This window comes from Actinia tenebrosa, unplaced genomic scaffold (genome assembly GCF_029948245.1).
Source record: "Actinia tenebrosa isolate PJP-AT-01 unplaced genomic scaffold, QUT_ActTen_1.0 PGA_scaffold11__36_contigs__length_13525064, whole genome shotgun sequence".
In the NCBI taxonomy this organism is placed as follows: domain Eukaryota; kingdom Metazoa; phylum Cnidaria; class Anthozoa; order Actiniaria; family Actiniidae; genus Actinia; species Actinia tenebrosa.
Window position 1 is genome coordinate 5815402 of NW_028292571.1, and position 22877 is coordinate 5838278.

At 36.7% G+C, this 22877-nt stretch overlaps 5 protein-coding genes across 5 annotated transcripts; 1 reads left to right on the forward strand and 4 right to left on the reverse strand.

The window, feature by feature from the left end:
* Window positions 1-3962: 3962 nt before the first annotated feature.
* LOC116286862 (uncharacterized) lies at window positions 3963-5397 on the reverse strand. Its single transcript, XM_031693447.2, has 3 exons — window positions 5365-5397; window positions 5155-5229; window positions 3963-4394 (listed from the first exon to the last, which is right to left on the reverse strand). The coding sequence occupies exons 2-3, from the start codon at window positions 5213-5215 to the stop codon at window positions 4006-4008; spliced, it is 450 nt and encodes a 149-aa protein (XP_031549307.2). The 5' UTR covers window positions 5216-5229; window positions 5365-5397; the 3' UTR covers window positions 3963-4005.
* Window positions 5398-5663: 266 nt separating this feature from the next.
* On the forward strand, window positions 5664-10694 carry LOC116286864 (acylphosphatase-2). Its single transcript, XM_031693449.2, has 4 exons — window positions 5664-5751; window positions 5833-5849; window positions 7170-7279; window positions 7904-10694. Exons 1-4 carry the CDS (start codon window positions 5694-5696, stop codon window positions 8019-8021), a joined length of 303 nt encoding a protein of 100 aa, XP_031549309.1. The 5' UTR covers window positions 5664-5693; the 3' UTR covers window positions 8022-10694.
* LOC116286863 (uncharacterized) lies at window positions 10049-12453 on the reverse strand. Its single transcript, XM_031693448.2, has 4 exons — window positions 12138-12453; window positions 11891-11962; window positions 11101-11152; window positions 10049-10617 (listed from the first exon to the last, which is right to left on the reverse strand). The coding sequence occupies exons 1-4, from the start codon at window positions 12378-12380 to the stop codon at window positions 10493-10495; spliced, it is 492 nt and encodes a 163-aa protein (XP_031549308.1). The 5' UTR covers window positions 12381-12453; the 3' UTR covers window positions 10049-10492.
* A 430-nt stretch (window positions 12454-12883) lies between these two features.
* LOC116286867 (trimethyllysine dioxygenase, mitochondrial-like) lies at window positions 12884-13877 on the reverse strand. The gene has a single exon (XM_089027758.1). The coding sequence runs from the start codon at window positions 13874-13876 to the stop codon at window positions 13145-13147; it is 732 nt and encodes a 243-aa protein (XP_088883884.1). The 5' UTR covers window position 13877; the 3' UTR covers window positions 12884-13144.
* Window positions 13878-15476: 1599 nt separating this feature from the next.
* Window positions 15477-22737, reverse strand: LOC116286866 (malonate--CoA ligase ACSF3, mitochondrial). The gene is made up of 11 exons (XM_031693451.2): window positions 22025-22737; window positions 21051-21213; window positions 20419-20567; window positions 19826-19890; window positions 18960-19039; window positions 18780-18860; window positions 18277-18377; window positions 17639-17712; window positions 17467-17542; window positions 16798-16921; window positions 15477-16191 (listed from the first exon to the last, which is right to left on the reverse strand). Exons 1-11 carry the CDS (start codon window positions 22714-22716, stop codon window positions 16039-16041), a joined length of 1758 nt encoding a protein of 585 aa, XP_031549311.2. The 5' UTR covers window positions 22717-22737; the 3' UTR covers window positions 15477-16038.
* Between the last annotated feature and the right edge of the window lie 140 nt (window positions 22738-22877).

Consider the following 22877-nt stretch of genomic DNA (forward strand, 5'->3'; position numbering starts at 1 on the left):
ATTCTTCATAAGTAATGCATTTCTTTTCAAAATGTGTGAAAATGGCAAAAAAATCGATCAAAACCATAGTCTATAGCCCATGCTTTTTGCCTAAAAATGTCTAAAAATGACCTATTTTGCATTGTTCATAAATAATGCATATCATTTCAAAAGATGTGAAAATGGCCCAAAATCGATCAAAACCATGGGCTATAGCACATGCTTTTTGGCTAAAAATGGCCAAAAATGACCTATTTTGCATTGTTCATAAATAATGCATATCTTTTCAAAATGTGTGAAAATGGCAAAAAATCGATCAAAACCATGGGATTTAGCCAATGCTTTTTGACTAAAAATGCCGAAAAATGACCATTTTTCGCATTTTTCATCAATAATGCATATCTTTTCAAAAGATGTGAAAATGGCCCAAAATCGATCAAAACCATAAGCTATAGCCCATGCATTTTGGCTAAAAATGGCCAAAAATGACCTATTTTGCATTCTTCATACTGTAGGACATGCTTTTTGGCTAAAAATGGTCAAAAATGACCTATTTTGCATTCTTCATAAATAATGCATATCTTTTCAAAATTTCTGAAGATGGCCCAAAATCGATCAAAACCATGGGCTATAGCCCATGCTTTTTGTCTAGAAATGGTCAAAAATGACCTATTTTGCATTCTTCATAAATAATGCATATCTTTTCAAAAGGTGTGAAAATGGCCCAAAATCGATGAAAAACATGGGTTCTAGCCCATGCTTTTCGCCTAAAAATGGCCACAAATGACCTATTTTGCATTCTTCATAAATAATGCATATCTTTTCAAAAGGTGTAAAAATGGCCAAAAATCGATCAAAACCATAAGCTATAGCCCATGCTTTTTGCCTAAAAATGGCCAAAAATGACCTATTTTGCATTCTTCATAAATAATGCATATCTTTTCAAAAGGTGTGAAAATGGCCCAAAATCGATCAAAAGGATGGGTTATAGCCTATGCTTTTTGCCCAAAAATGACCTATTTTGCTTTTTTCATTAATAATGCATATCTTTTCAAAAGGTGTGAAAATGGCCCAAAATCGATGAAAAACATGGGTTCTAGCCCATGCTTTTCGCCTAAAAATGGCCACAAATGACCTATTTTGCATTCTTCATAAATAATGCATATCTTTTCAAAAGGTGTAAAAATGGCCAAAAATCGATCAAAACCATAAGCTATAGCCCATGCTTTTTGCCTAAAAATGGCCAAAAATGACCTATTTTGCATTCTTCATAAATAATGCATATCTTTTCAAAAGGTGTGAAAATGGCCCAAAATCGATCAAAAGGATGGGTTATAGCCTATGCTTTTTGCCCAAAAATGACCTATTTTGCTTTTTTCATTAATAATGCATATCTTTTCAAAAGGTGTGAAAATGGCCCAAAATCGATCAAAAGGATGGGTTATAGCCTATGCTTTTTGCCCAAAAATGACCTATTTTGCTTTTTTCATTAATAATGCATATCTTTTCAAAGGGTGTGAAAATGGCCCAAAATCGATGAAAACCATGGGTTATAGCCCATGCTTTTCGCCTAAAAATGGTCACAAATGACCTATTTTGCATTCTTCATAAATAATGCATATCTTTTCAAAAGGTGTGAAAATGGCCCAAAATCGATGAAAAACATGGGTTATAGCCCATGCTTTTCGCCTAAAAATGGCCACAAATGACCTATTTTGCATTCTTCATAAATATTGTATATCTTTTCAAAAGGTGTGAAAATGACCCAAAATCGATCAAAACCATGTGCTATAGCCCATGCTTTTAGACCAAAAATGACCTTATTTGCATTCTTCATTAACAATGTATATCTTTTCTAAAGGTGTGAAAATGAGCCAAAATCGATCAAAACCATGGGCTATATAGCCCATGCTTTTTGGCTAAAAATGGCCATAAATGACCTATTTTGCATTCTTCATAAATAATGCATATCGTTTCAAAAGGTGTGAAAATGGCCCAAAATCGATCAAAACCATGGGCTATAGCCCATGCATTTTGCCCGAAAATGACCTATTTTGCATTCTTCGTTAATAATGCATATCTTTTTAAAAGGTGTGAAAATGGCCCAAAATCGATCAAAACCATGGGCTATTGCCGGTTTTCACATGACGTCATGAAAACATCAAAATCTAAACTATAGATCGTATAAAGACATTTCTCAAATATGTTTCAGAACTCAGTGCTACAAGTCACAAGAAAAAATCTCGAGTCCTTTCGATGTTTGGTTCCCGAGTTATGAAGGTTGAGTTTGTGTTACGCAATGCCGTGACGTCTATCTAAATAGCGATCAAAATAGTAAAATAATTTACTCTAGTTAAAAGATTTTCCCTTAGACGCGTTTTAAAGATCTATTTATAAGGTATATTTAAGTGAAACATAGTCAAAAATATTAAAAATTCCATCATCTTAAGCCTTTGAAATTTCGTCCGCCATGATGGTGTACCAACTTGGAACACCAAGATGGCCGCTCCATACATTTTAACCAAAAATTGCGTCACGTTTACTCGCCTCTAGTTCCGCAACGAAATGCTTTACAGCCTCAAAATTTGGCCAGAATATGTAGTTTTGACCGCTTTACAAGATTATGAAACTTTTATTTCATTATAACGCGAATTTACGCTTTTGAAATTCATGATGACGTAGGTGAAAACCAAGAATAGCCCATGCATGTTGCCCAAAAATGACCTATTTTGCATTGTTCATAAATAATGCATATCTTTTCAAAAGGCGTGAAAATGGCCCGAAATCGATCAAAACCATGGGCTATATAGCCCATGCTTTTTGGCTAAAAATGGCCATAAATGACCTATTTTGCATTCTTCATAAATAATGCATATCTTTTCAAAAGGTGTGAAAATGGCCCAAAATCGATCAAAACCATGGGCTATAGCTCATGCATTTTTCCCAAAAATGACCTATTTTGCATTCTTCGTTAATAATGCATATCTTTTTAAAAGGTGTGAAAATGGCCCAAAATCGATCAAAACCATGGGCTATAGCCCATGCTTTTTGCCCGAAAATGACCTATTTTGCATTCTTCATAAATAATGCATATCTTTTCAAAAGGTGTGAAAATGGCCCAAAATCGATCAAAGCCATGGGCTATAGCCCATGCTGTTTGCCCTAAAATGAGATATTTTGTATTCTTCATTAATAATGCATATCTTTTCAAAAGGTGTGAAGGTGGCCCAAAATCGATCAAAACCATGGGCTATGCCTACAAATGGCCAAAAATGACCTATTTTGCATTCTTCATTAATAATGCATATCTCAAAAGTTGTAAAAATGGCCCAAAATCGTTCAAAAAATAGAAAAAGTTTTTTAGTTAAGGTTCTACAGTTTGCAAGTTATCATAAAAATTGGGCACAAAACAAACATAACGATGTTTTACATTGTTCTGATAAACAGAATTGAACTAAACTTTGAAAAATAATGGGATATTACCTGTTATTCTGGAAAATAAGAAATTAAAATATAGAGTCCAGAACAAAATTTGAGGGTTTTGCCCTCTTGAGGTTAAAAACATGTATGGTTCTTCAATAAAATCATGAAGATTATTCAGCAGTTTTTGAGCACATTCACATGTCAGATCAAAATAATGTTGAAAAGTAGTCAGTCACCTTAACTGTGTAAGCGTAGAAGTAAGCTAATACAATATAAATTGTCCAAGATTCTAAAGTAGTTTGCTTAATTAACAGGGATATACACCTACTTACAGGAACGTTGTCATACGAAAATAGAACATTAGTGATGATTTAGTGGGATAGGAATTATATCAAAAAACAAAAGAACTAATGTTCTATTCATGCATATGACAACCTTCTTGCAAGTAGGTGTATATTTACTAGACAAACTATTTCAGCAAAACTTAAACTTAAAATTCCATGACTTCCTTATAAACTTTGGTTTCATAATTATAGGTCTGGGTCCAATAATAAATTACATTTTTAAATCTTACACAACTGTATATATTTGTCTTGAATTCAACTATCTTTGAGGTTTACACAAATCATTATTTGAATCACAATGACTGTTTGTATGAATACTTGAAGGTGCATCATTCACACCATTCTGACCACTACTATCATGCTGCTTCAGTACATCAAGGCTTATTCCAGTAGATCTAAGACTGGCTTCATTTGTTGCAGCTAAGTTGACTTTGGGTGCCTTCCCAGCCTCTTGAGCTTCCTTCCATCTCAAGGCACAAAGGCACCAACTATCACCTGGTCGTAGTCCTGGAAAATATGGGTTGGGAGTTGATAAATCATTGCCTTTTGTTTTGGTATACTGTAGGAATTCTCTCGTCATGTTGGCACAGACCGTATGTACACCATGGTCATTCATGTCTGTCTTGCAGTATCCATCTCGGTACCAACCTAAAAGAGAGAAATTAAAATTTCATGAATCAGAATTATTATTTTATTAAGAGTTTTTTTGTCAGAGGGGGTTCCACACTAGCATAGGGGAGGGGGCACAGGACCACATGCTCCCAAAAAATTTACTTTCAAAACCATGATTTAATCAATTCATACAGGATTTCTGTGGATTTGGTGGGGAAATGATACATTGCCCCCTATTATCAAGACCACACTACTCTGGGGGTGCAAATGTGTACTAATTAAGAGTGCCAAACCCATCCACCCACCCATTATTAATTACCCTAATAACCCCATAACAGTTTGATAACCAATTGCTGAGGGCCCTTATAACATCCCAGCAGTTTTATTACCAATTACTGTACTCTACTATAATTCATATTATAATACACTAAACAAAATTACTCGATTCTGATTGGACAAGAGGAGTACAATTAAATCCCAAAATGTACTCTGCTGAGTGCTCAAGTGTATTATAAACAAAAAATCGCACGATCTTCTTGTACAATTCGAAGTTTCTTAGATACTTGTAACGTTTTGAAAGTCTTTGAATTGAACTCGCCTAAAGGCTCGTCCTTTTTGAAAACTTTCAAAATTTTCACTTGTACCCATAAATATTCCGAATAGTACTCGAGATCATGCGATTTTCTATTCTTATTCATCAAAATGGGGACAAAATAGCATGGATATATAGAGTTACGGAAAATAAAAGGAAAAAAATGGATAGAAATTGAATGAGAATTCTAACTAGACCACTCACCAGTCATAGGATCGGTAGAACAGGGTTGAAGAGGAGCTCCGAAGACATTTTTTTGATTCATATTCGAACAATCAACTGAAATAATGTTTAAAAAACAGACAGTCATGGTAAAACTAAGAGCTATAGGTAAAATCATTTTAGTAACGGAGATATTCTATCTTCTGAGGGAAAAAATCTTTGTTTTAAGTGAAGGTTATGTAACACTCTTACCTCAACTCTTGACAAGGACGCATGTGCAGTATCTGTGCAAAACATATACACCACAGGTAACCCAAGCAACTTTTTTTAAAGTTCCGGTTAAAGTTATTGATGATGAATCTTATTCGAAGGAGAATATATAATAATACATATATATTTATTCATTCATCGTCACTAAAACTAAAAACATTTTTATCGGTAGAGTCTCATCGGTAGCAGATACGTTGCCCGCTTACATCGCGCGCTCTAGGCTTCCTGTGGTAACAAAAAGTTCCCCCTCCCCACTCCCCTAGTATTTGTTTGTCATTATAGCGGTCGCCATATAATCGTAAAAACAAATCATGGCGGCAAGAAAAGCATTAATGTCAGTTGATTACGAAGTATTTGGAAGAGTTCAAGGTTTGTTTGACCTTATTAACTGTTTTTAAGCTCTCCAATTGATTTATTTTTGAAATTCTCTATTTTTTCTTTGCATTACAGGTGTATTTTTTCGCAAGGTAGGTCAGATGATGATTATTCAAAATTTAAGTTTTAAGTGCGTTTCTCATAACTTCCTTTACTGACTGTTCATCGCTGATAACACGAAGATTTACTCGTCCATATTAAAGAAGCGTTTACAAAACTCCAGTTTTTAAATCAAATAATAATCGAAGACGTATTTTGATGGTTGCGTGAGGGGTTCGAGTATAAATCTATCCGTTGTTAAAACGCCTGGAGCATTTGCAAGATGTAAATATAATGGTAAATAAGCTTACATTTTCTTGACTATTGAAAATATTCTTCTTCTAATCTTTTGCATTTTGCTCTATTCGTTAATAGCCTTGCTACAAGACATTTCAACGATCTAGGGAGCTTTAGAATCAAATATTAAAAAGTTATTTCTAATACCTATTTTTTATAAGCTTATTTTATTTATATATGACAACGTTCTTGAAATTGGGTGTTTATTTTTTTGCTTATTCTATAGTTTGATATTCAGAATCAATATCTACTCAACAGTCTCAAGACTCTAAAACATTTATTATTATTTGTTAGGCATATCAGAAGATGTTATAATTTGTCTTTGAGAATATATGGTTGCCATAGAAGCAGCACTTAAAAGAGACATTAAATGTATGAATAATCAAGGAAAAAAGTTTATCTTCAAAATCACTTATGTGAACAGTGTAGTACTATGGTTGCAGTATTTTTGTATGTTGTCTTCTCTTTTCAAAGATATATTTGAAATAACAATATACAAATGAGAAGACATAAATTCCAGAATGTGTTACATTTTGCAGTGTGATTTACGACAAGTGTTCTGAAGTGAAATGACCCGAAATTGTACAAAGCCATGTTAATGAAAACACAGCAGTACTTTCCACAACAGCATTTTTGTATAATAAAGTAGTCTTGAATTTACATCTAATTTCCATATTGATATTTTAATTGTTTATATCTCCGAAAAGAAAATTTCACATATGAAAATACTAACTGCAACAAGGAGACAATGAGATACGAAAAGAACTAATTTTTTTCCAGAGGTGTGGGGTGGAGTTCAGAGAAAGAACAAAATTATTCATGAAGAATAGGGGATTGTCTCCCAGTTCAACTGCCTATCCCAATCTAGAGGCATAATACTAACATACTAACAAATCACTCATGATTGTAAGCTGCACGGCTGCTACTAGCAACTTAATATGCAGCTCGTAAAGTCCTCCACTGATCTTGTAAAGAGCCATTGAGCTCCTGGAAATGGCGCTATATAAATTCATCCTTTATTTATTATTTTATTATTGTTATGTGCAATATATTTTAAGCAATTAACTTTTTTTTAGTATACATGGAAAAAAGCACTGGAGCTAAAGCTTGTTGGTTGGGTGAAAAACACAAAGAAAAATACTGTAGTGGGTCAAGTACAGGGAGAAAAAAGTAATGTAGAAAGAATGTAAGTGCCTGCATGGATGAGGTAATATGATATTTCAAATATAATGCATGGCTAAATTGGCTGGTTTGAGATAACATGCATGCTGATTGGCTGGCTACCATATCTTTATTAGAGGACAGACACACTTGAGCAAAATCATTCGGAAATATTTTATAAATTTTAAGTAATATGTACGGTATGAGTGGTCGTGTTGTATCAGATATACAAACTCGAGGCATAGCAGGTCGTGATTTCTGTTGTGTTTTCCTCATGAATTATTAATGAATTTGACAAGTAATATAAACAATATGAGTGGCCATGTTGTATACCATAGATGAACTCGAAGGCGTACGACCACTCATATTGTATATTGCTTAACAAACATCTAGCTTAGTTCCTTTGTGTTTCACTAAAATTTTCATAATAAAATTGACTCTGCCCAAGAAAATCCAAGTTTATGCAAATGAACGTGATTCTATATTAGAATTATAAACCCTTTCATGGTGCAGAAACATTCTGAATGCCATGGACTGTTCCTAAGAATATATATATAAGTTTGGGGACGACACATTTTCAATGCTTAATTAAACTAAATCATACGATTAATAGCCTTTCTTATAACCTATCAATACGTTTTTTCCACAGGAAGGAATGGCTTACTAGAACTGGAAGTCCCTCTTCAAGAATAGAAAGATGTGTTTTTTCAAATGAAATTAATATACCAACTTTAAATTTCAAGTCATTTGAAATTGTCAGGAAATAGTTCCGAAGTCAGAAATAGAAAAAAAGACAAAAAATATACCAAAGAAAATTACAGTAATTTTTTTTGCAAACTTATTTTTCTTTCCATTCAAATTCATTTATATCTACGAAATTCTAAATTATTCAAACGTTTATATAGGTTTATTATGTTGCATGCTTTATAAAAGGAGGCTAAAGTACTAGCAAAAAATTCTGCCAATTTTTAATTTCAATTTTTTTTATGGGAAGCATGTTTGGGTGGCGTAGCAGTGAAAGTGCTCACCTCTCACCAATGCGACCCAGGTTCGAGTCCTGCAGGGCTCGGTGTCATATGCTATGTGAATAGAGTTGTTTAATGCTGGTTTTCTTCTGTGCTTCAAAGGTTCCGATTCTACTTCCAGTTTTCCTCCCCAAGCAAAAATCAGCATCTAAATTCCAAATGGAATTTCAGTGGATGAAGAGCCACTCTGGAAATGCTTCTGCTAAATCCTATTCATTTTACTTTATTATCTCTTTATTTAAATCAGAGAAATAACTTTTATAATATAGTTCAAGGAAGCCTGACTGCAACCAATCAATTTTCATGTTTAATGATAATAATAAGTATTAATATCAGATCTGTTATTGACATTATTGTGTGTTATTCTTATTATTAATTTCAAGTTTACTAATTTAAAATATCATGATTTTTGGACATTTATACCCATACATATCACTATGAGGCCAAACGATTGTTTTTTCATAGCTCTAATTGTTTTTACACTGTTTAAGTTTACTTGAGCTTTACTGTTCAATAAATATAACTTGATAAACCATTGCAGTCCCAGCTAATAGCTGTTAGTCATTATTGATTTTTAAAATCTATTTTTATCTACACTATGAATTCCTTTTTCCTTGCTTTTTGTTTATTCCCTTTCTTCTGATTTATATCTGTACCTTTGATTCAGTAGTATAATGTTGCCACATTCACAATATATTTGATGTACAGATTCCAAATCTATTATTTGTCACTAACTGGAAGGAACTCGGGAAAGAATCTGAGTCCCTGATCTAGGAATCTAACGCATGACCATCCAGATAGATACTAGTCGGATGCTTGAACCACTGAGCTACAGAAAAGAATCATAATAGGCGATCATTTATACAGCCTGCACACTGCATGGCTCAAGAGATTGTTGATGTAGTATCTAGATATTTTATGTATCATTATTGTCTTAAGTTAAAATTACAGTAAAAGATACAATAACATAATCATTGTCATGCAGTAAGGTGTTGGTAGGATGTCAGTGGAGTGTCATGCAGTAAGGTGTTGGTAGTATGTCAGTGGAGTGTCATGCAGTAGGGTGTTGGTAGTATGTCAGTGGAGTGTCATGCAGTAAGGTGTTGGTAGTATGTCAGTGGAGTGTCATGCAGTAGGGTGTTGGTAGTATGTCAGTGGAGTGTCATGCGGTAGGGTGTTGGTAGTATGTCAGTGGAGTGTCATGCGGTAGGGTGTTGGTAGTATGTCAGTGGAGTGTTATGCAGTTAGGTGTTGGTAGGATGTCAGTGGAGTGTCATGCAGTAGGGTGTTGGTAGTATGTCAGTGGAGTGTCATGCATTAGGGTGTTGGTAGGATGTCAGTGGAGTGTCATGAAGTAGGGTGTTGGTAGTATGTCAGTGGAGTGTCATGCGGTAGGGTGTTGGTAGGATGTCAGTGGAGTGTCATGCGGTAGGGTGTTGGTAGTATGTCAGTGGAGTGTCATGCATTAGGGTGTTGGTAGTATGTCAGTGGAGTGGCATGTAGTGGGGTGTTGGAAGTACGTCAGTGGAGTAGAGGTTAGGATGGAGAAGGGTCAAGAGCTCCTCTCTAAGATGCTACTCTGTTTACAAACATGATATATTTCATTTGTAAGTAGGTTGAGGTCTAAAAAAAGGTGATGCAAACTTCCAAGACATGAAAAAATTTGTATTTAGGAATATATATTATATGTATATATATATTATATAAAATTTAATTAATGTATTATTAATTATAACTCATACTGCTAAATATTTTAAAAAAAGTCTATGTTTTAGAAGAATCATTTGTTGTGTCTTTATTGATAATTCCTGGCTAAACATACAAAATGTACGGAATTAAGAGTGCATGGCCAAGTTATTTGAAAGAAGCATGGCAGTTTGTCATACAAAACATTCTGTTAGTAGCATGTCAATAGAGCTTTTAAGTTGTTAGTGACGTATTTCCAGGTCCAACTGCATGCTTACAAAATCCCACTTAAATGAAGTGAAAAATGAATTAACCTACATTTGAAACAATATTAGAACTATAGACAACATTTACTCTCATGAAAATGAAAAACCTTTATAATAGAACTGCTTGTCAGTTTGGACCTGGAAGTAGTTTTCCAGAAATTAACATCATGCTGAAAAGCTTGGGCTCTTAATCATTACAATGTATGAATGCCAAGAAGATATAGAATTAGGAATATATAAGTAAGATGAAGTCTGGATGATTTAAAGGTATTCCTTAATCCAGTCTTTTGCCTTTTCAATGTCTTTATCTACTTCCTGCTGCTCCTTCTTGGTAAAAGATGGAAGGGAACTGTAAATAGCTGAACTAATAGTATCTAGCATCCCTCCTGCACAAAATGATGAAAAAATAAAAAAGTATAGGTATGCTTGAAAAGAAGCTGCCACCACATTCACATGAAAAGAAGCTTTAAAATGTTATTTTAACAACAAAAAATTGGCAATACAAAAAGTTATTTTTTTGCTGGTTATTAGTAATATTGGCTTGAATTGAAGCTGCCACCACATTCACATGAGCCCTGGGGGTTACAACCAGTTTTCATTTGGAGCATCCATACCTATCCCCATAAGTAATGATAAAAAGGTAAATTATACACCATGTATACTGACGGTCAGCTAGTCCTTCGTCAGAGTAAACAGGTTTCTCTTTTACTCTGACGAAGGACTAGCGTCCGAAACGTCAATATATAATTGTGTAGTCAGTGTATAATTTACCTTTTTATCATTACTATTTCATTAGAAACACTGACACAGCTCACACTAGTTCTTAGCTAGCTATCTCTTCTTACCCTCATAAGGGCAAATGCACTTACCTGGTGTACATGCAACATCACAAGTGCTACACAGGAAACAGTACTTGCAATACTAGATATAAACACACACACAAAAAAGACACTTTATCACTCAGATATTAAAGTCTTTAGCTTCAAATTTTAATCATTAGGGAATGGGGAATGGGTGTATCTCCAATAAGCATATACCATTCCCAAGTTTGTCAGAGTGAGGATGGCAGTACAATCCGGGGGGGGGGGGGGGGGGGGAGACTCTCTTGAAAAGTGGGTAGGGGGGCTCAACACACCTTTTAGGGTCAAAAATGAGACCTCGCGTACCTTTTAGGGGCTCCGGCTGACTCCATACTCCGTAATTAATTATGCATACCTTTTAGGGCCATTTTCAAAACCGTCCGTCAAGCCCCCCTACCCAATTTTCAAGAAAGTACCCCCCCCCCCCCCCCACAGGCAGTATAATACTCAACTGTCAACTCAGAGGTCCAGGGTTTGATCCCAATCACCCATGTGAGCTGAGTTGGTTGCATAGTTCTTCTGAGTCTTTTTTTTTCTTAATTTTTTCCTGTTTTTCTTCCCTCCTCCCAAACCAAGCTTGGACTGTACATGTATAGCAGCTGCCAGAGGCACCTTTGCATTGCTTTCCGTTCAAACCTGTTGAACTGTGCAACTGCTGTAATAATTTTTGCAGCAATAAACTCAGCAATCCCATCAACCCTTCCCCCAAAACCCTAATAAACAAAAAGCCTCCAAAGATCACCCCCCACCCCCTTCAACAAACAACCATTAATGCAGCCTCCAAAGATCAAAGTCCTACCTTGCACAAGTGACAGTTAGGTCTCTTTTTGCTGGTTTCACACGGACAATCTTTATCACAAAGCTTACAAAACTAAAGACAAACAATGAGAATACCAAATTCAATACAGAGTGGTCTACATTTGAACTCTTTTATCCGTATAAACAGCAAGTGAAACCGGAAGTCCACGTGACTACACTGACCGATCTTTGAAAATAAAATTGCACAAAATTGAAGACATTTCAAAAAAGCCATCTTAATTACGTACCTTGCAGTAGCTACAGTAGTTACAAAGAGATCCTAGTTTGTAATCTTTTACTTGTTCAGTGTTTTGCTCGGGAGAACTCGTCGGAACCTCTTCCTTTTGATTTTGATCTGAAGTTGAGTACGATTCTTGTTCATTGGCTTTAGGTTTCTCTAGAGGATCTTCCACGGGAACGTCTTCGTTACAGTTTACAAAGGTAATTAATAAGATCAGGGATATCAAGGAAATTAAATTAAAAGCCTTCATGATTCCTGATAAGGATGAGTTTAAGTTCTCCCGCCGAGTATGTTTCAATTTTGAAAATGCCGATGAAGTTAACCACAGGAAGCCCAAGGACCTAAGCTCTTACAACACAGGGCCCCCACTTCGCATTCCCCGTAATACATTGCGGGAGGACCAGGGAAACCCAAGCCAGTGTGCTGAAGTCTGATCAAACAGGAGACGTTTCATTGTAAAGGCATCTTATGATATTTAAAGATGTACGAGAAACAACCAGATAATCAAAAACCAACAAAAATAAAAGAATTTTTAAGTAAAAAAAAAAAAAAAAAACCCTCTGGTAAATCACGTGACCCCATTTTTTTGCACTCTATCCTAATCTAACCCAATTAAAATAACAACATTCTTGTACAAAGAGCTTCCTCGGTTGCAATTGATAGGAAGGAAACCGAAGAGCTTTGGGTACGAGACGGAAATAACATAAGTGGTGAACACTAGTACTGCGCACGATGATTACAGTTCAATTTTTATGTAATGCTGTTATTCATACAGTACAAATGTTTCGAAAAGTAACCTCGTGAGACTTTTCGAGCAAAATTCATGCGCTGGAATCAGAAGAGATAAATTGCCTTTATGGATGTGTTAGTTAATTTGTTTATAACCTGCGTATAGTCCATTCCTCGCCTTTCTAAGCACGTGGCTCTTTCATTATTATTTTTCTAACTAACTTATATTACTAATATATTTAATATGCATATCTAATATCATGCGATTTACATGCATAATTTAGATCATGTTTCTGCATTCAGATCGTTCATGTTATTGATTTTTTTATTATTTAATCGTTTATATGGTCTTCGGTTGCGATCAGCTTTCGCCCTCCAACTGCCCAAGTAGTCATCAACACTTACGTAACATCCCATTAGCTTTCTATATCCAGTCAGAGCTGATCTTCCGTGTAACATTCTTCGATTATCCAGAACAATGACCTTACCGGGTGTAAGTTTGAACCATAGCTCATTATCAGGGCGGCAAAGAATCGACCCGAACAACCTCACAGCCTGGTAGAACTTCTCCATCTCTTCATAAGTAAGATCCATGTTGACAATCGCGCCAAGGCGCGCAAGGTTGTAGCGCAGGCTTTTCAATTCCTTGGTGAAGGGGTCGAGTTCTAGTAGTGGGCCATGACCACGAATGCGATGGTATTTACTGTTGTATTCAAAGGGGACTTGGGAGCTGGCTAGAACTTGGAACGCCTCTGGTTCTTCCTTAAAGAGGGTTTTTGCTGCCATAAACCCATCGACTAGAAGACTCATTCCCCCAGTCCCATCATGGTATGAACAGTGCATTGCTTGTAACCCTGGAGGCGCAGCGAAGTACGTCTGGTCTGTATGACCCTGGAGAGCATATGCCATATACGAAAGATCAGAATGTATCAATTCTTTGTTCTCCACTGCATATACTCGACCGTACAGCGTCTCTTGGACAACACCGCCTATTCGTTTGCAAACATTTGCAACCATTCCTCATCTGTTGGGGTTTCGTTGACAAAGATAAAGCCATATCGAAAAAGACCATCTAATGATTCACTGACAATAGTATCATTTTCTTGAAGCTCTTTGTAGTTGAATTCTGGAGGTGGGTTGATAGAGATTACTTTCTTGTTCCAAAGAAGCATTTCAGATTCGTGCGCTATGCATCCATAACCTTTCTTTACCTCTTCTCTCGAATAGCCATCGTATGCATTCTCTTTCAACCAATATCCATGAAAGCAAGAGTCATGTCCGTCCTCCCAAGTGATGCGTAACGTATCTAAAGCAACGTCGACTTGTTTTGGACGAACGTGTTCGGGAATGTCCACCATGTCGATAGTTCTCTGCCGCGTATTTGGATTTATACAAGCGGGACACGGACAGTGGTGACGAAGCCACACACGATGGAATCGAGCATCGCCATTTTGCCAGTGAACACAGCGATTGTTGTCACCGATTATTGCTTTAACGAGAGTATTCTTACTAGTAGCTTCACATGGTATGCTCAACAATCGACAACTGAATTGCGGTATTCCAATAACAACTCGAATAGATTTCCCTAATGTGCGACTGAGCTCAAGGGTTTTAAGTAAAGAAACAGATGAAAAATGTCTTGAGGAAAGCATGTTTCAAGTTTTGCAGCAGTAAAACAAAAACGAGGTGTTTCTAAACGAAAGATTGGGCAACTTTTGGCCTGGAGCAGAACATTGGAGACAAAAGCAAATGCCTCTAGGCGTCTTTGTTCGGTTAATGCCTGAGTAAGTACACCTTTTGCCGTTCATTAACAGAAAATGTACATTCATTTGTGCCAATAGTTGTATCAATAACGTGTAATGTACTTTCATCAACACCACAAGTAACATCATTAGCGCGGATCAACTTTCAATAACGATAATTGAATATGCGTGTACATTCATAGGCATCAATGGACAATCAATAGCGCGTTTGTACATTCATATGCGCGGAATGTATTTTCTTGTGCGCGACATTCAACTTCAATAACACCAAAAGACATACAATTGCATTTATGGACAATCATTTACCCAAAAGTGAAAATTCATTAGTGCTATTAGCATAATCATTGACAATCAATAACGCGCTTGGACAATCATGAGGGTCAACGTTATATTCTATAGCGTGGTTCGACAAACATTTGCATGATTCGAATGAAGAGCTTCGGGGTCAAGACTCTTCCACAGTCCCCACCTATGTGATATATAGGAAGGTAAGCAAGAACGGCCTCTTTTACCGTCTTCTTGTCTGCTCCGATTATCAAATCATATTGACAGCTAAGAGAGCACTTTAATTACACAGCGGAACGACCGCATCGCCCTAAGCTTAAGCTTTTGAATCAGTAAAAGAGTGTGGTAACTTAGTGTACGGGTTAGCCAAATGCGTCATAGGTTCCCTAACACACACGAGTGGGACTGAAATTTTTCGAGCATTTTGGTTCTCACTTGGAAAAAAAATTCAATTGCATACAAGATTGGAACCTGGCACCCTTGGCACCAACTAATATTACATTACCTATCTCAGGGTTAATTCGCTTGGCTGTTCTCCATTTTTTTGGTCATATTTAAAACGATGCTCATTGGTGTATGCAATAAAATATTTATTATAGTATAATACATTGTGGTTGCTGACTTGAAAGTTTACACTAATTCAGAAACCACATACACCTTATCTACACTATATTTGTAAATACTTACTGTAAAATGCTTGTTTCTATTTATAATTCTAGCTATTCATATATGTTATTTCTCTTGTAATGCGTGTGTATAAATAAAGTCATTCATTCATTCATTCATATACACCGAAATGTGTATTATATTTGCATATAGACATGTAAAAATGCACAGTAGAGCAAAGTCTGTCGACCTAGATTAACAACTGCCAAAGCCATGATGCATAAAATGTGCACGGGAAGGGAAAACTGCAATACGCATGAAATTAGCATAATCGTTTGTCTTCCCATGCTCACCTTCGGTATTAGCTTTGATGCTTTTATAACCTTTTTTTGAACCAGAAGACGTTTTTTCAATTAGTTGTATGCTAAGACACGACTACTAGTGAGACACGACTACTAGCCGAATGAATTTGCATTCGAAATTTGAATTTGAATAGCATTCCCCTGACAATTCCGGTACACGAAGTTACTCCCCAAAAAATATCTTGATCAGTTCTTTTTTGTTCACTTTTCCCATGGTGTTCCTTGGAAGGTCATCAGTAATTTGTAATACAGAAGGGTTTTGGTATTCACTGAGTCGATCTGAAGCCCATTCACGCAGTTCTTGCAAAGTGAGGTTCTGTGAGTCGAAAGAAGGAAATAACAGAAAATAAATGAGAGAAAAATGGAAGAAAAATGGATGAGATGATTTAATGGTCGTAGTTTTCCTCATGGATGACGTTTTCCTCTTAAAAAAAAGGAAAAAATCTGTCCTTTTCTAAAAGCTTTGGCTGTTATATCACAGCGTATATATATAAGCTCCAAAGATCGAATTGGGATATCCAGATTCAATTTCAATTTCGAAAATATTAATTTTTGCTGTTTGAATAGAAAAGCGTTATATCTCACTCGCAATGCATTCTGGGATACTAGTGGATCTACCTCTGCCTTCGTAGCGTCTGTTATGGTATCCACAAGCGCATTTCAAATCGACCTCGTGATGCCAATGTTGTACCACGTTGAGACGTTTTTACGCGACGTGATAAAAATTTGACTGCATCTCAATCACGTGGTGTAAAGAAAATTTGTTCAAGCGGTACAACATTGGCATCACGTGGTCGATAGTGAGATTATTTGCGTTTAACATAACAGACGTGACTATTTGTGGTATTCATTCCCGGTCATAGCAATCCTGTATCTAGACTCTCTTCATATGAATATCGCACCATGCACATTAATAAACTACCTTATTAGAGTGGAGGGACACAATCGCAGCTACTCTTTCGCCCCATGTGGGATCTGGCACCCCAACAACTGCACAATCTTTGATGCTTGGATGAGCAAGTAGTTCACGTTCGACGTCTAAAGCACTTGGTAGCACAAGAAAAGCTTTAGTCAGAATGTGTAATATTCTTTTGTATCGTACAGTTAGGTTTAACAAATTTCCGATGGTTTTGCGCGGTATGTCTCTTATTTACCACGGTATGACGTCAAAAGTTGGTCAAAATGTTATGTACTCACGAAGCCTAGTCGTTTTTTTTAATGCGGGCGCTGGAAATGATTGATGTAATATGTCCTGTTATTTACCACGGCTCTCGACCAATCAGAAAGCAAAAAAAAATTTTACATTTCTGGAAATATTCTAATTCACAATCTAGATGCATAACTGCGTCAAAAGACAAGTAAGTAGAAGACATAGAGTTCCTCCTACGATCAGTTCGACAAACAAGATGTTAGATTTGCTCCAAGTCGACCTCTCTGCGAGAGAGGGCGAAGCGAGCAAACAAAGTCGCGAGAGATCGACTTGTTTCACCTGTCACTGATTTCGAATATCATGAAAAATATTAGCGCGTAGACTACTGTAAGCATGAATAACAAGGGAATTCGTAGATCAATTTGTGATATTTTGTTATACCTGATTTTGTATCCACCGCTTTTGATGATATCCACAGAAGACCGGCCCAATATTTTGTAAATCCCGTCTTTGTACTCTGCGGAATTAATCGTATATAAGGTTGATATTAGTATGTGTCATTCCCTGCATACTCATGGGTATTTCCCTCTTCCAACTGCTTGATATATCTTACCTGCATCATCGCCTGTTCTGAACCAGTGATCTTTTGAAAATGATTCTTTAGTGGCTAAGGGTTTTCTCCAGTAACTTCATTAAAAAAGAAAAAAAGATAAATTGAATGGGAAGAATAATAAGGAGAAAGAAAAAACAAAAAGGGAAGGAGAGGCGAGGTGAGGTCAAGGAAGTTGGGAGGGTGAGTTGAGTTGAGGTAGGTGAGTTGAGGTGAGATGAGGTCAGGTCAGGTAATGCAACGAGAGGTGAAGCAGGGCAGGTGAGTTGAGTTGAGGTGAGGCAAGGCTAGGCAATGTGAGGCGAGGCGAGGCAAGGCAAGGTGACACGAGTTACTATAAGGCAAGGTGACACGAGTTACTATAAGGCGAGGTGAAGCAAGCTCAGTTGAGGTGAGTTGGGGTGAGGCAAGGTGAGAAGAGTCGAGATGAGGCGAGGCTTGGCAAGGTGAGAGGAGGAGAGGCTAGGGGAGGTGAGCGGTGATGTGGAGCTAAGTGAGGGGAGACAAGGTTGGATGAGGTGGGGCGGCGCAAAGTGAGGTAAGGCAAGGTGAGTCCTACAAGGTGAGGCGAGGCACGGTGAGGCAAGGTATATTTTCTTGTATTTCATGGTTTCAAAATCAATTAAAATCCATGGATTTACCTTTTGAAAACTGATGGGCCACAAACTTGTAGTGCACCTCTGTATGATTCTAATTCTGGTTGATGGAGTTGAGAACCCTGTTCATCACCTTCTACTATGACCTTGGAAAAAATAGTGTTTTTTAGAAAAGTTGGGTAATTCGATGATATTAATTAATAATATATATAAACATTAAAATAATACATTAAACTGCTTGCAATTGGGTCAACTGAATTGAGTCTGGGCCATAGGCTTTAAAATTGTGAAAATGCATTTTTGGGGACATTTTTTGGTCATGATTTCTGCATTAATGTGGTCACCGTGTTTTCAAAGTCATAAAATCGTTTTTTTTCTTCTTTTTTTTTTGGTGGTACAAGAAAATAACTGGAGAAAAAACTCTACAGAACTGACAAACTGTGTTCCTGCTTCTGAACTTCTTTTAGCCTGCACAACGGCCCAAGGGGGAGAGGTTAGGGGGTTTATGGGCCACTACACAGGCTAACTTTCTCTTTTTTTTCACCTACCTGATTATCAAGTTCTTTGCCTTGATCATCTTTTGCTACAATACGTACTTCAACACCTGGTAATGGAGTTCCGACACTTCCCTAAATATAACAGAACATGTAAATACAATCTGTAAAGGCTTGCACATGAGAAATCTGAAAATGTTGACACTGTCAGCTGTACATTGGACAAATACATACTGGTAATCTTGGTCCATGCAAAGGATTTGATAATGCCATGCCTATTTCTGTCATTCCATAACGCTCCAGTAGTAAATGACCTGTATTGCGTCAAGTTGAAAATCAGTGGAAATGAATATCAGTCTGCTGCCATGTTGGATAGAAATTTTTAAAAAATTCTCTTTAAATCTGGCATGCAATTGCTTTAAAAAATCTTTATTCTCATAAGAATCAACATGGCTGTCTTAGAGAAGAGGCGATAAGCCTCATAATTTACCTATTATGCATGTTGTTATATGATTTCCGAGCCTATCCCACATCATGACTTATCGCCTCATCTCTCATGTACCCCTTTTCATGGGATCCTACCAGCTCACTAGATACACTGTGCAGACGAGGCCAAATACAGGCCAAAACAGCTGTCCACAGTTTCTAGTTGAGCTGGCTCATTTTTTACGCGACTTGAAGTTGTGGAAGGCCCATTGGCACTCTTCTTCAGTCATTTCATACAAGGCTCGTAATTTACCTATTACGCATGTTCTTATATGGCTACGAGAAGACTGATGTAGAATGTATGCAAATACGAACCATGCATAGACAGATAGAAGAATAGAAAGATTGACAGATGCACTCTTGGACAGACTATTGGAAAGAAGGGTGGACAGACAGACAGACATGGATGGATGGACAAACACAAGAGGGACAGACAAGCACACACATGCAGACGGTCAGATGGACAGATTGACGGACGAATGAACAAACATATGAACCCACAAACAAAAATGTGTTACTTTTTGTGATAAGAAGATTAATATATTAAAAAAATGAATCAAATAAATGTATGATGCATGAAAAAAAGAAAAGATAAACTGTTTTCACTGACTCACCAGATATTTCATACCATTCTTTCATTGTGGGCTGTGGAAGCGCACTGGAACCACTGACCATCAACCTAATCAACAGCATATAAAACATGATTCAGACATGTAATTTACTTCACTATATGTCATCCCTATTGATCAATATTCAATAATGAAGTAATTCTCCCTCTCAGCACTGAGGTTTAGCTAGAAGGGCTACTTATATTATAACTAGTAACAACACAGCATATAATTAATAAATTAATACATCTCGTTTATTTAGCCTGCGTCACATTTGGACTTTGACTTTTTTGTCGACAAAAAAGTCCGGATGTGACACAGGCTACCGTCTATCAATGTTGAACTTCCAGATGGGGAGTGGGGTGAATATTTTATGGAAGGGAGTAGTCAAATTTCCATCCTAAAAAGACTTTTTCAAGTGGTCTCTAATAGTCTTACTTTTCAAATGATATGCACGTAAAATTCTCAATCTGGGGAATGCAGCTAGTCAAATCTGGGCAACATTGTCAAAATCACTATCTGTATAGCAGTTTCATCCTGATGACAAAACTTTCAGACGTGTAGCCCCTGGCTTAGCATTGGAAGATGCATTGTCTTACCTTATGTTTGAACACATTGTTCTAATGTGGTCTTTCATCTCTTGGTTGTGTTTGCAGTCACTGTAATGCTCAATTAGTTTTGCATAGATAGTTGGTACAGCCATAAACAAAGACAACTGAGGGCTAGAGCCAGTGAGATACTGCCACACCTAATTGTACAAATATGGGTAATTTTGACATTTCGATCTGTTGTATATTATATAGCTTAGATAGTATGTCATTGGCTCTGAATGGTCCAGAGCTTTGCTGCATTTGTGAATGGAGCATAATTGTTCATTCACATGTGCCTAGAAATCTTTGCAACGAAGTGTTAGAAAAATGTATTGAAAACTACATAAGTTTTTTTCTTTCTACATTTAGCTTTTTCCACACTCCCTTCACTATAAATATGAAATATTTAAGATATATAACCCTTGCGCTGATTACATTTTTGACTGGCTAATTGGTGTTTTCTCTGATATTCAAGTCTAAAACATTACAAACAATTATTCACCTCAGGCTCAGTACATATGGGGAATATTTACCTCACCACTCAAAGACTTGTGGCTTAGTAAATACATGTATCCCCTGATATTCACTTTGTCTTCGGCAAATAATATTGTTTTAACTATATGAAATATTTCAACTCCTACCTTTTTAGGGTCAAACTTTTGCAGCATAACGCAAGTAGCCCCCACCCATAATGAGCAAGATAAGACATTGATGACGCCATGTACATGATGGAGAGGTAGGACATGCAGTATACGATCATTCCCTGTCCAGCCCCAGGCTGTTATCATACCACAGATCTGGGCTCTAATATTATATTATTAGATAATTTAAAATATGGTAAAGTAAATAAATGTCATTACAAATGCATGACCCTGGAGTCAAAATAATTTTGACTGCAGGGTGGATGGATGAATGGATAAATGCATGAATAGATGAATGAATGGATTGATGAATGGATAAATAGATGGATGGATGGATAAACAAATGAATGAAGGAATTAATGGATATATCTATGAATGGATCAGTGGTAGGATAGATGGATGGATAAATGAATAGATGGACAAGTCGAGTGATGGTTGGATAGAGGATGAATGAACGGATGAATGTATGGATGGATGAATGAATGAGCACAAGTCTAACACCAACAGCATTTATCACAATAGATTGTCTCCATTATGGTTATGGGGTATGCAATAATAATTGAAGACATAAGAACTCTCAATCTATTAGCCATCCAGGGGTTGGGGAAAAAACTTGCTCAAGTTTGCACTAGAGTTCATTGTGGGTATCTTTTGGGGGACAAAATAGCAGCCATCTTGGAAATATCACAGGAAAAAAAACGGATTCCCAAATTGGGAATTTGTTGGGAATTTCCTTGAATTCCCAATGAATTCCCATCCAATTCCCAGAGAGAACGAAATTGGGAGCGTGGCACTGATTCCCAATGTTAGTTTGTTGGGAATTTTGTTTTTCTATTGGGTAATAGAAGGGAATTCCCAACAATAAATCCCAATGTTGGTGTTCAAATTGGGAATTCAAGGAAATTCCCAACTATTCCCAATTTGAGGATCTGGTTTTTTTTTTCCTGTGATGTCCTCTAAAGCATGAAATATACCTGATATTCCCGTGTGTTATTAATACTCCCTTGGGTTTCCCAGTAGTTCCACTAGTATAAAATATCATGGCTTCTTTATCATCCCAGTCATTCACTTCCATTTCTGTTGAAGTGGGATGCAAACCTTTCTCATTGAGCTCTGTTCTTTCATCATCTGACATTTCTAAATGTGCTATTCCTTTCTTTTCTACGAGGGGTTTAATTTTATGAGAATATTCCTGCGTTGTAACTAGTAATAAAGAATCCGAGTCTTCAATGAAATACTCCATCATATTTGTAGGATATGACGGGGATAAGGGCACAGCTATACCTCCACTTCGCCATATTGCCCATTGAACAGCAACATAACTTAAATCTCTCGAGCACAAGAACGCTATTCTCTTGCCGTTTAAGTCTTTCTCTCCTTTCTTTGAGCATGTTTCGGAGATTTTTTGGCTTAGAACACCGCTTAACTGCAATAGTTGTTTGTAAGACGATTCTCCATAATTTTTGTCGATGATGGCGGTTCGATCTTGGAATTCTCTTGCTCGAAGAAATAACGTTCTGTCGTTTATAGCTGTTTTTTCTTGAGTATAACAACGAAAGAAAAATGTTGTACACCCTCTTAAAATATATTGTCTATTCTTGGAGCAAGATGCCGTGACATTTAACAATCTTTGCAAGGCAACCTTTCGATACAGGATGGCAGCCATTTTGATCCTAACCACAGGTAGCCCAACTGGTACCAGTTTCACTAACCGAAACAGGAAGCCCAAAATAAGATTACAATCACCGAAGCAAACTAGCTAGTTTCGCATTAAGTTGAGTCTGAAGACGATGCCTGAATGAACCAGCCTTTAAGATCAAGGTGCGT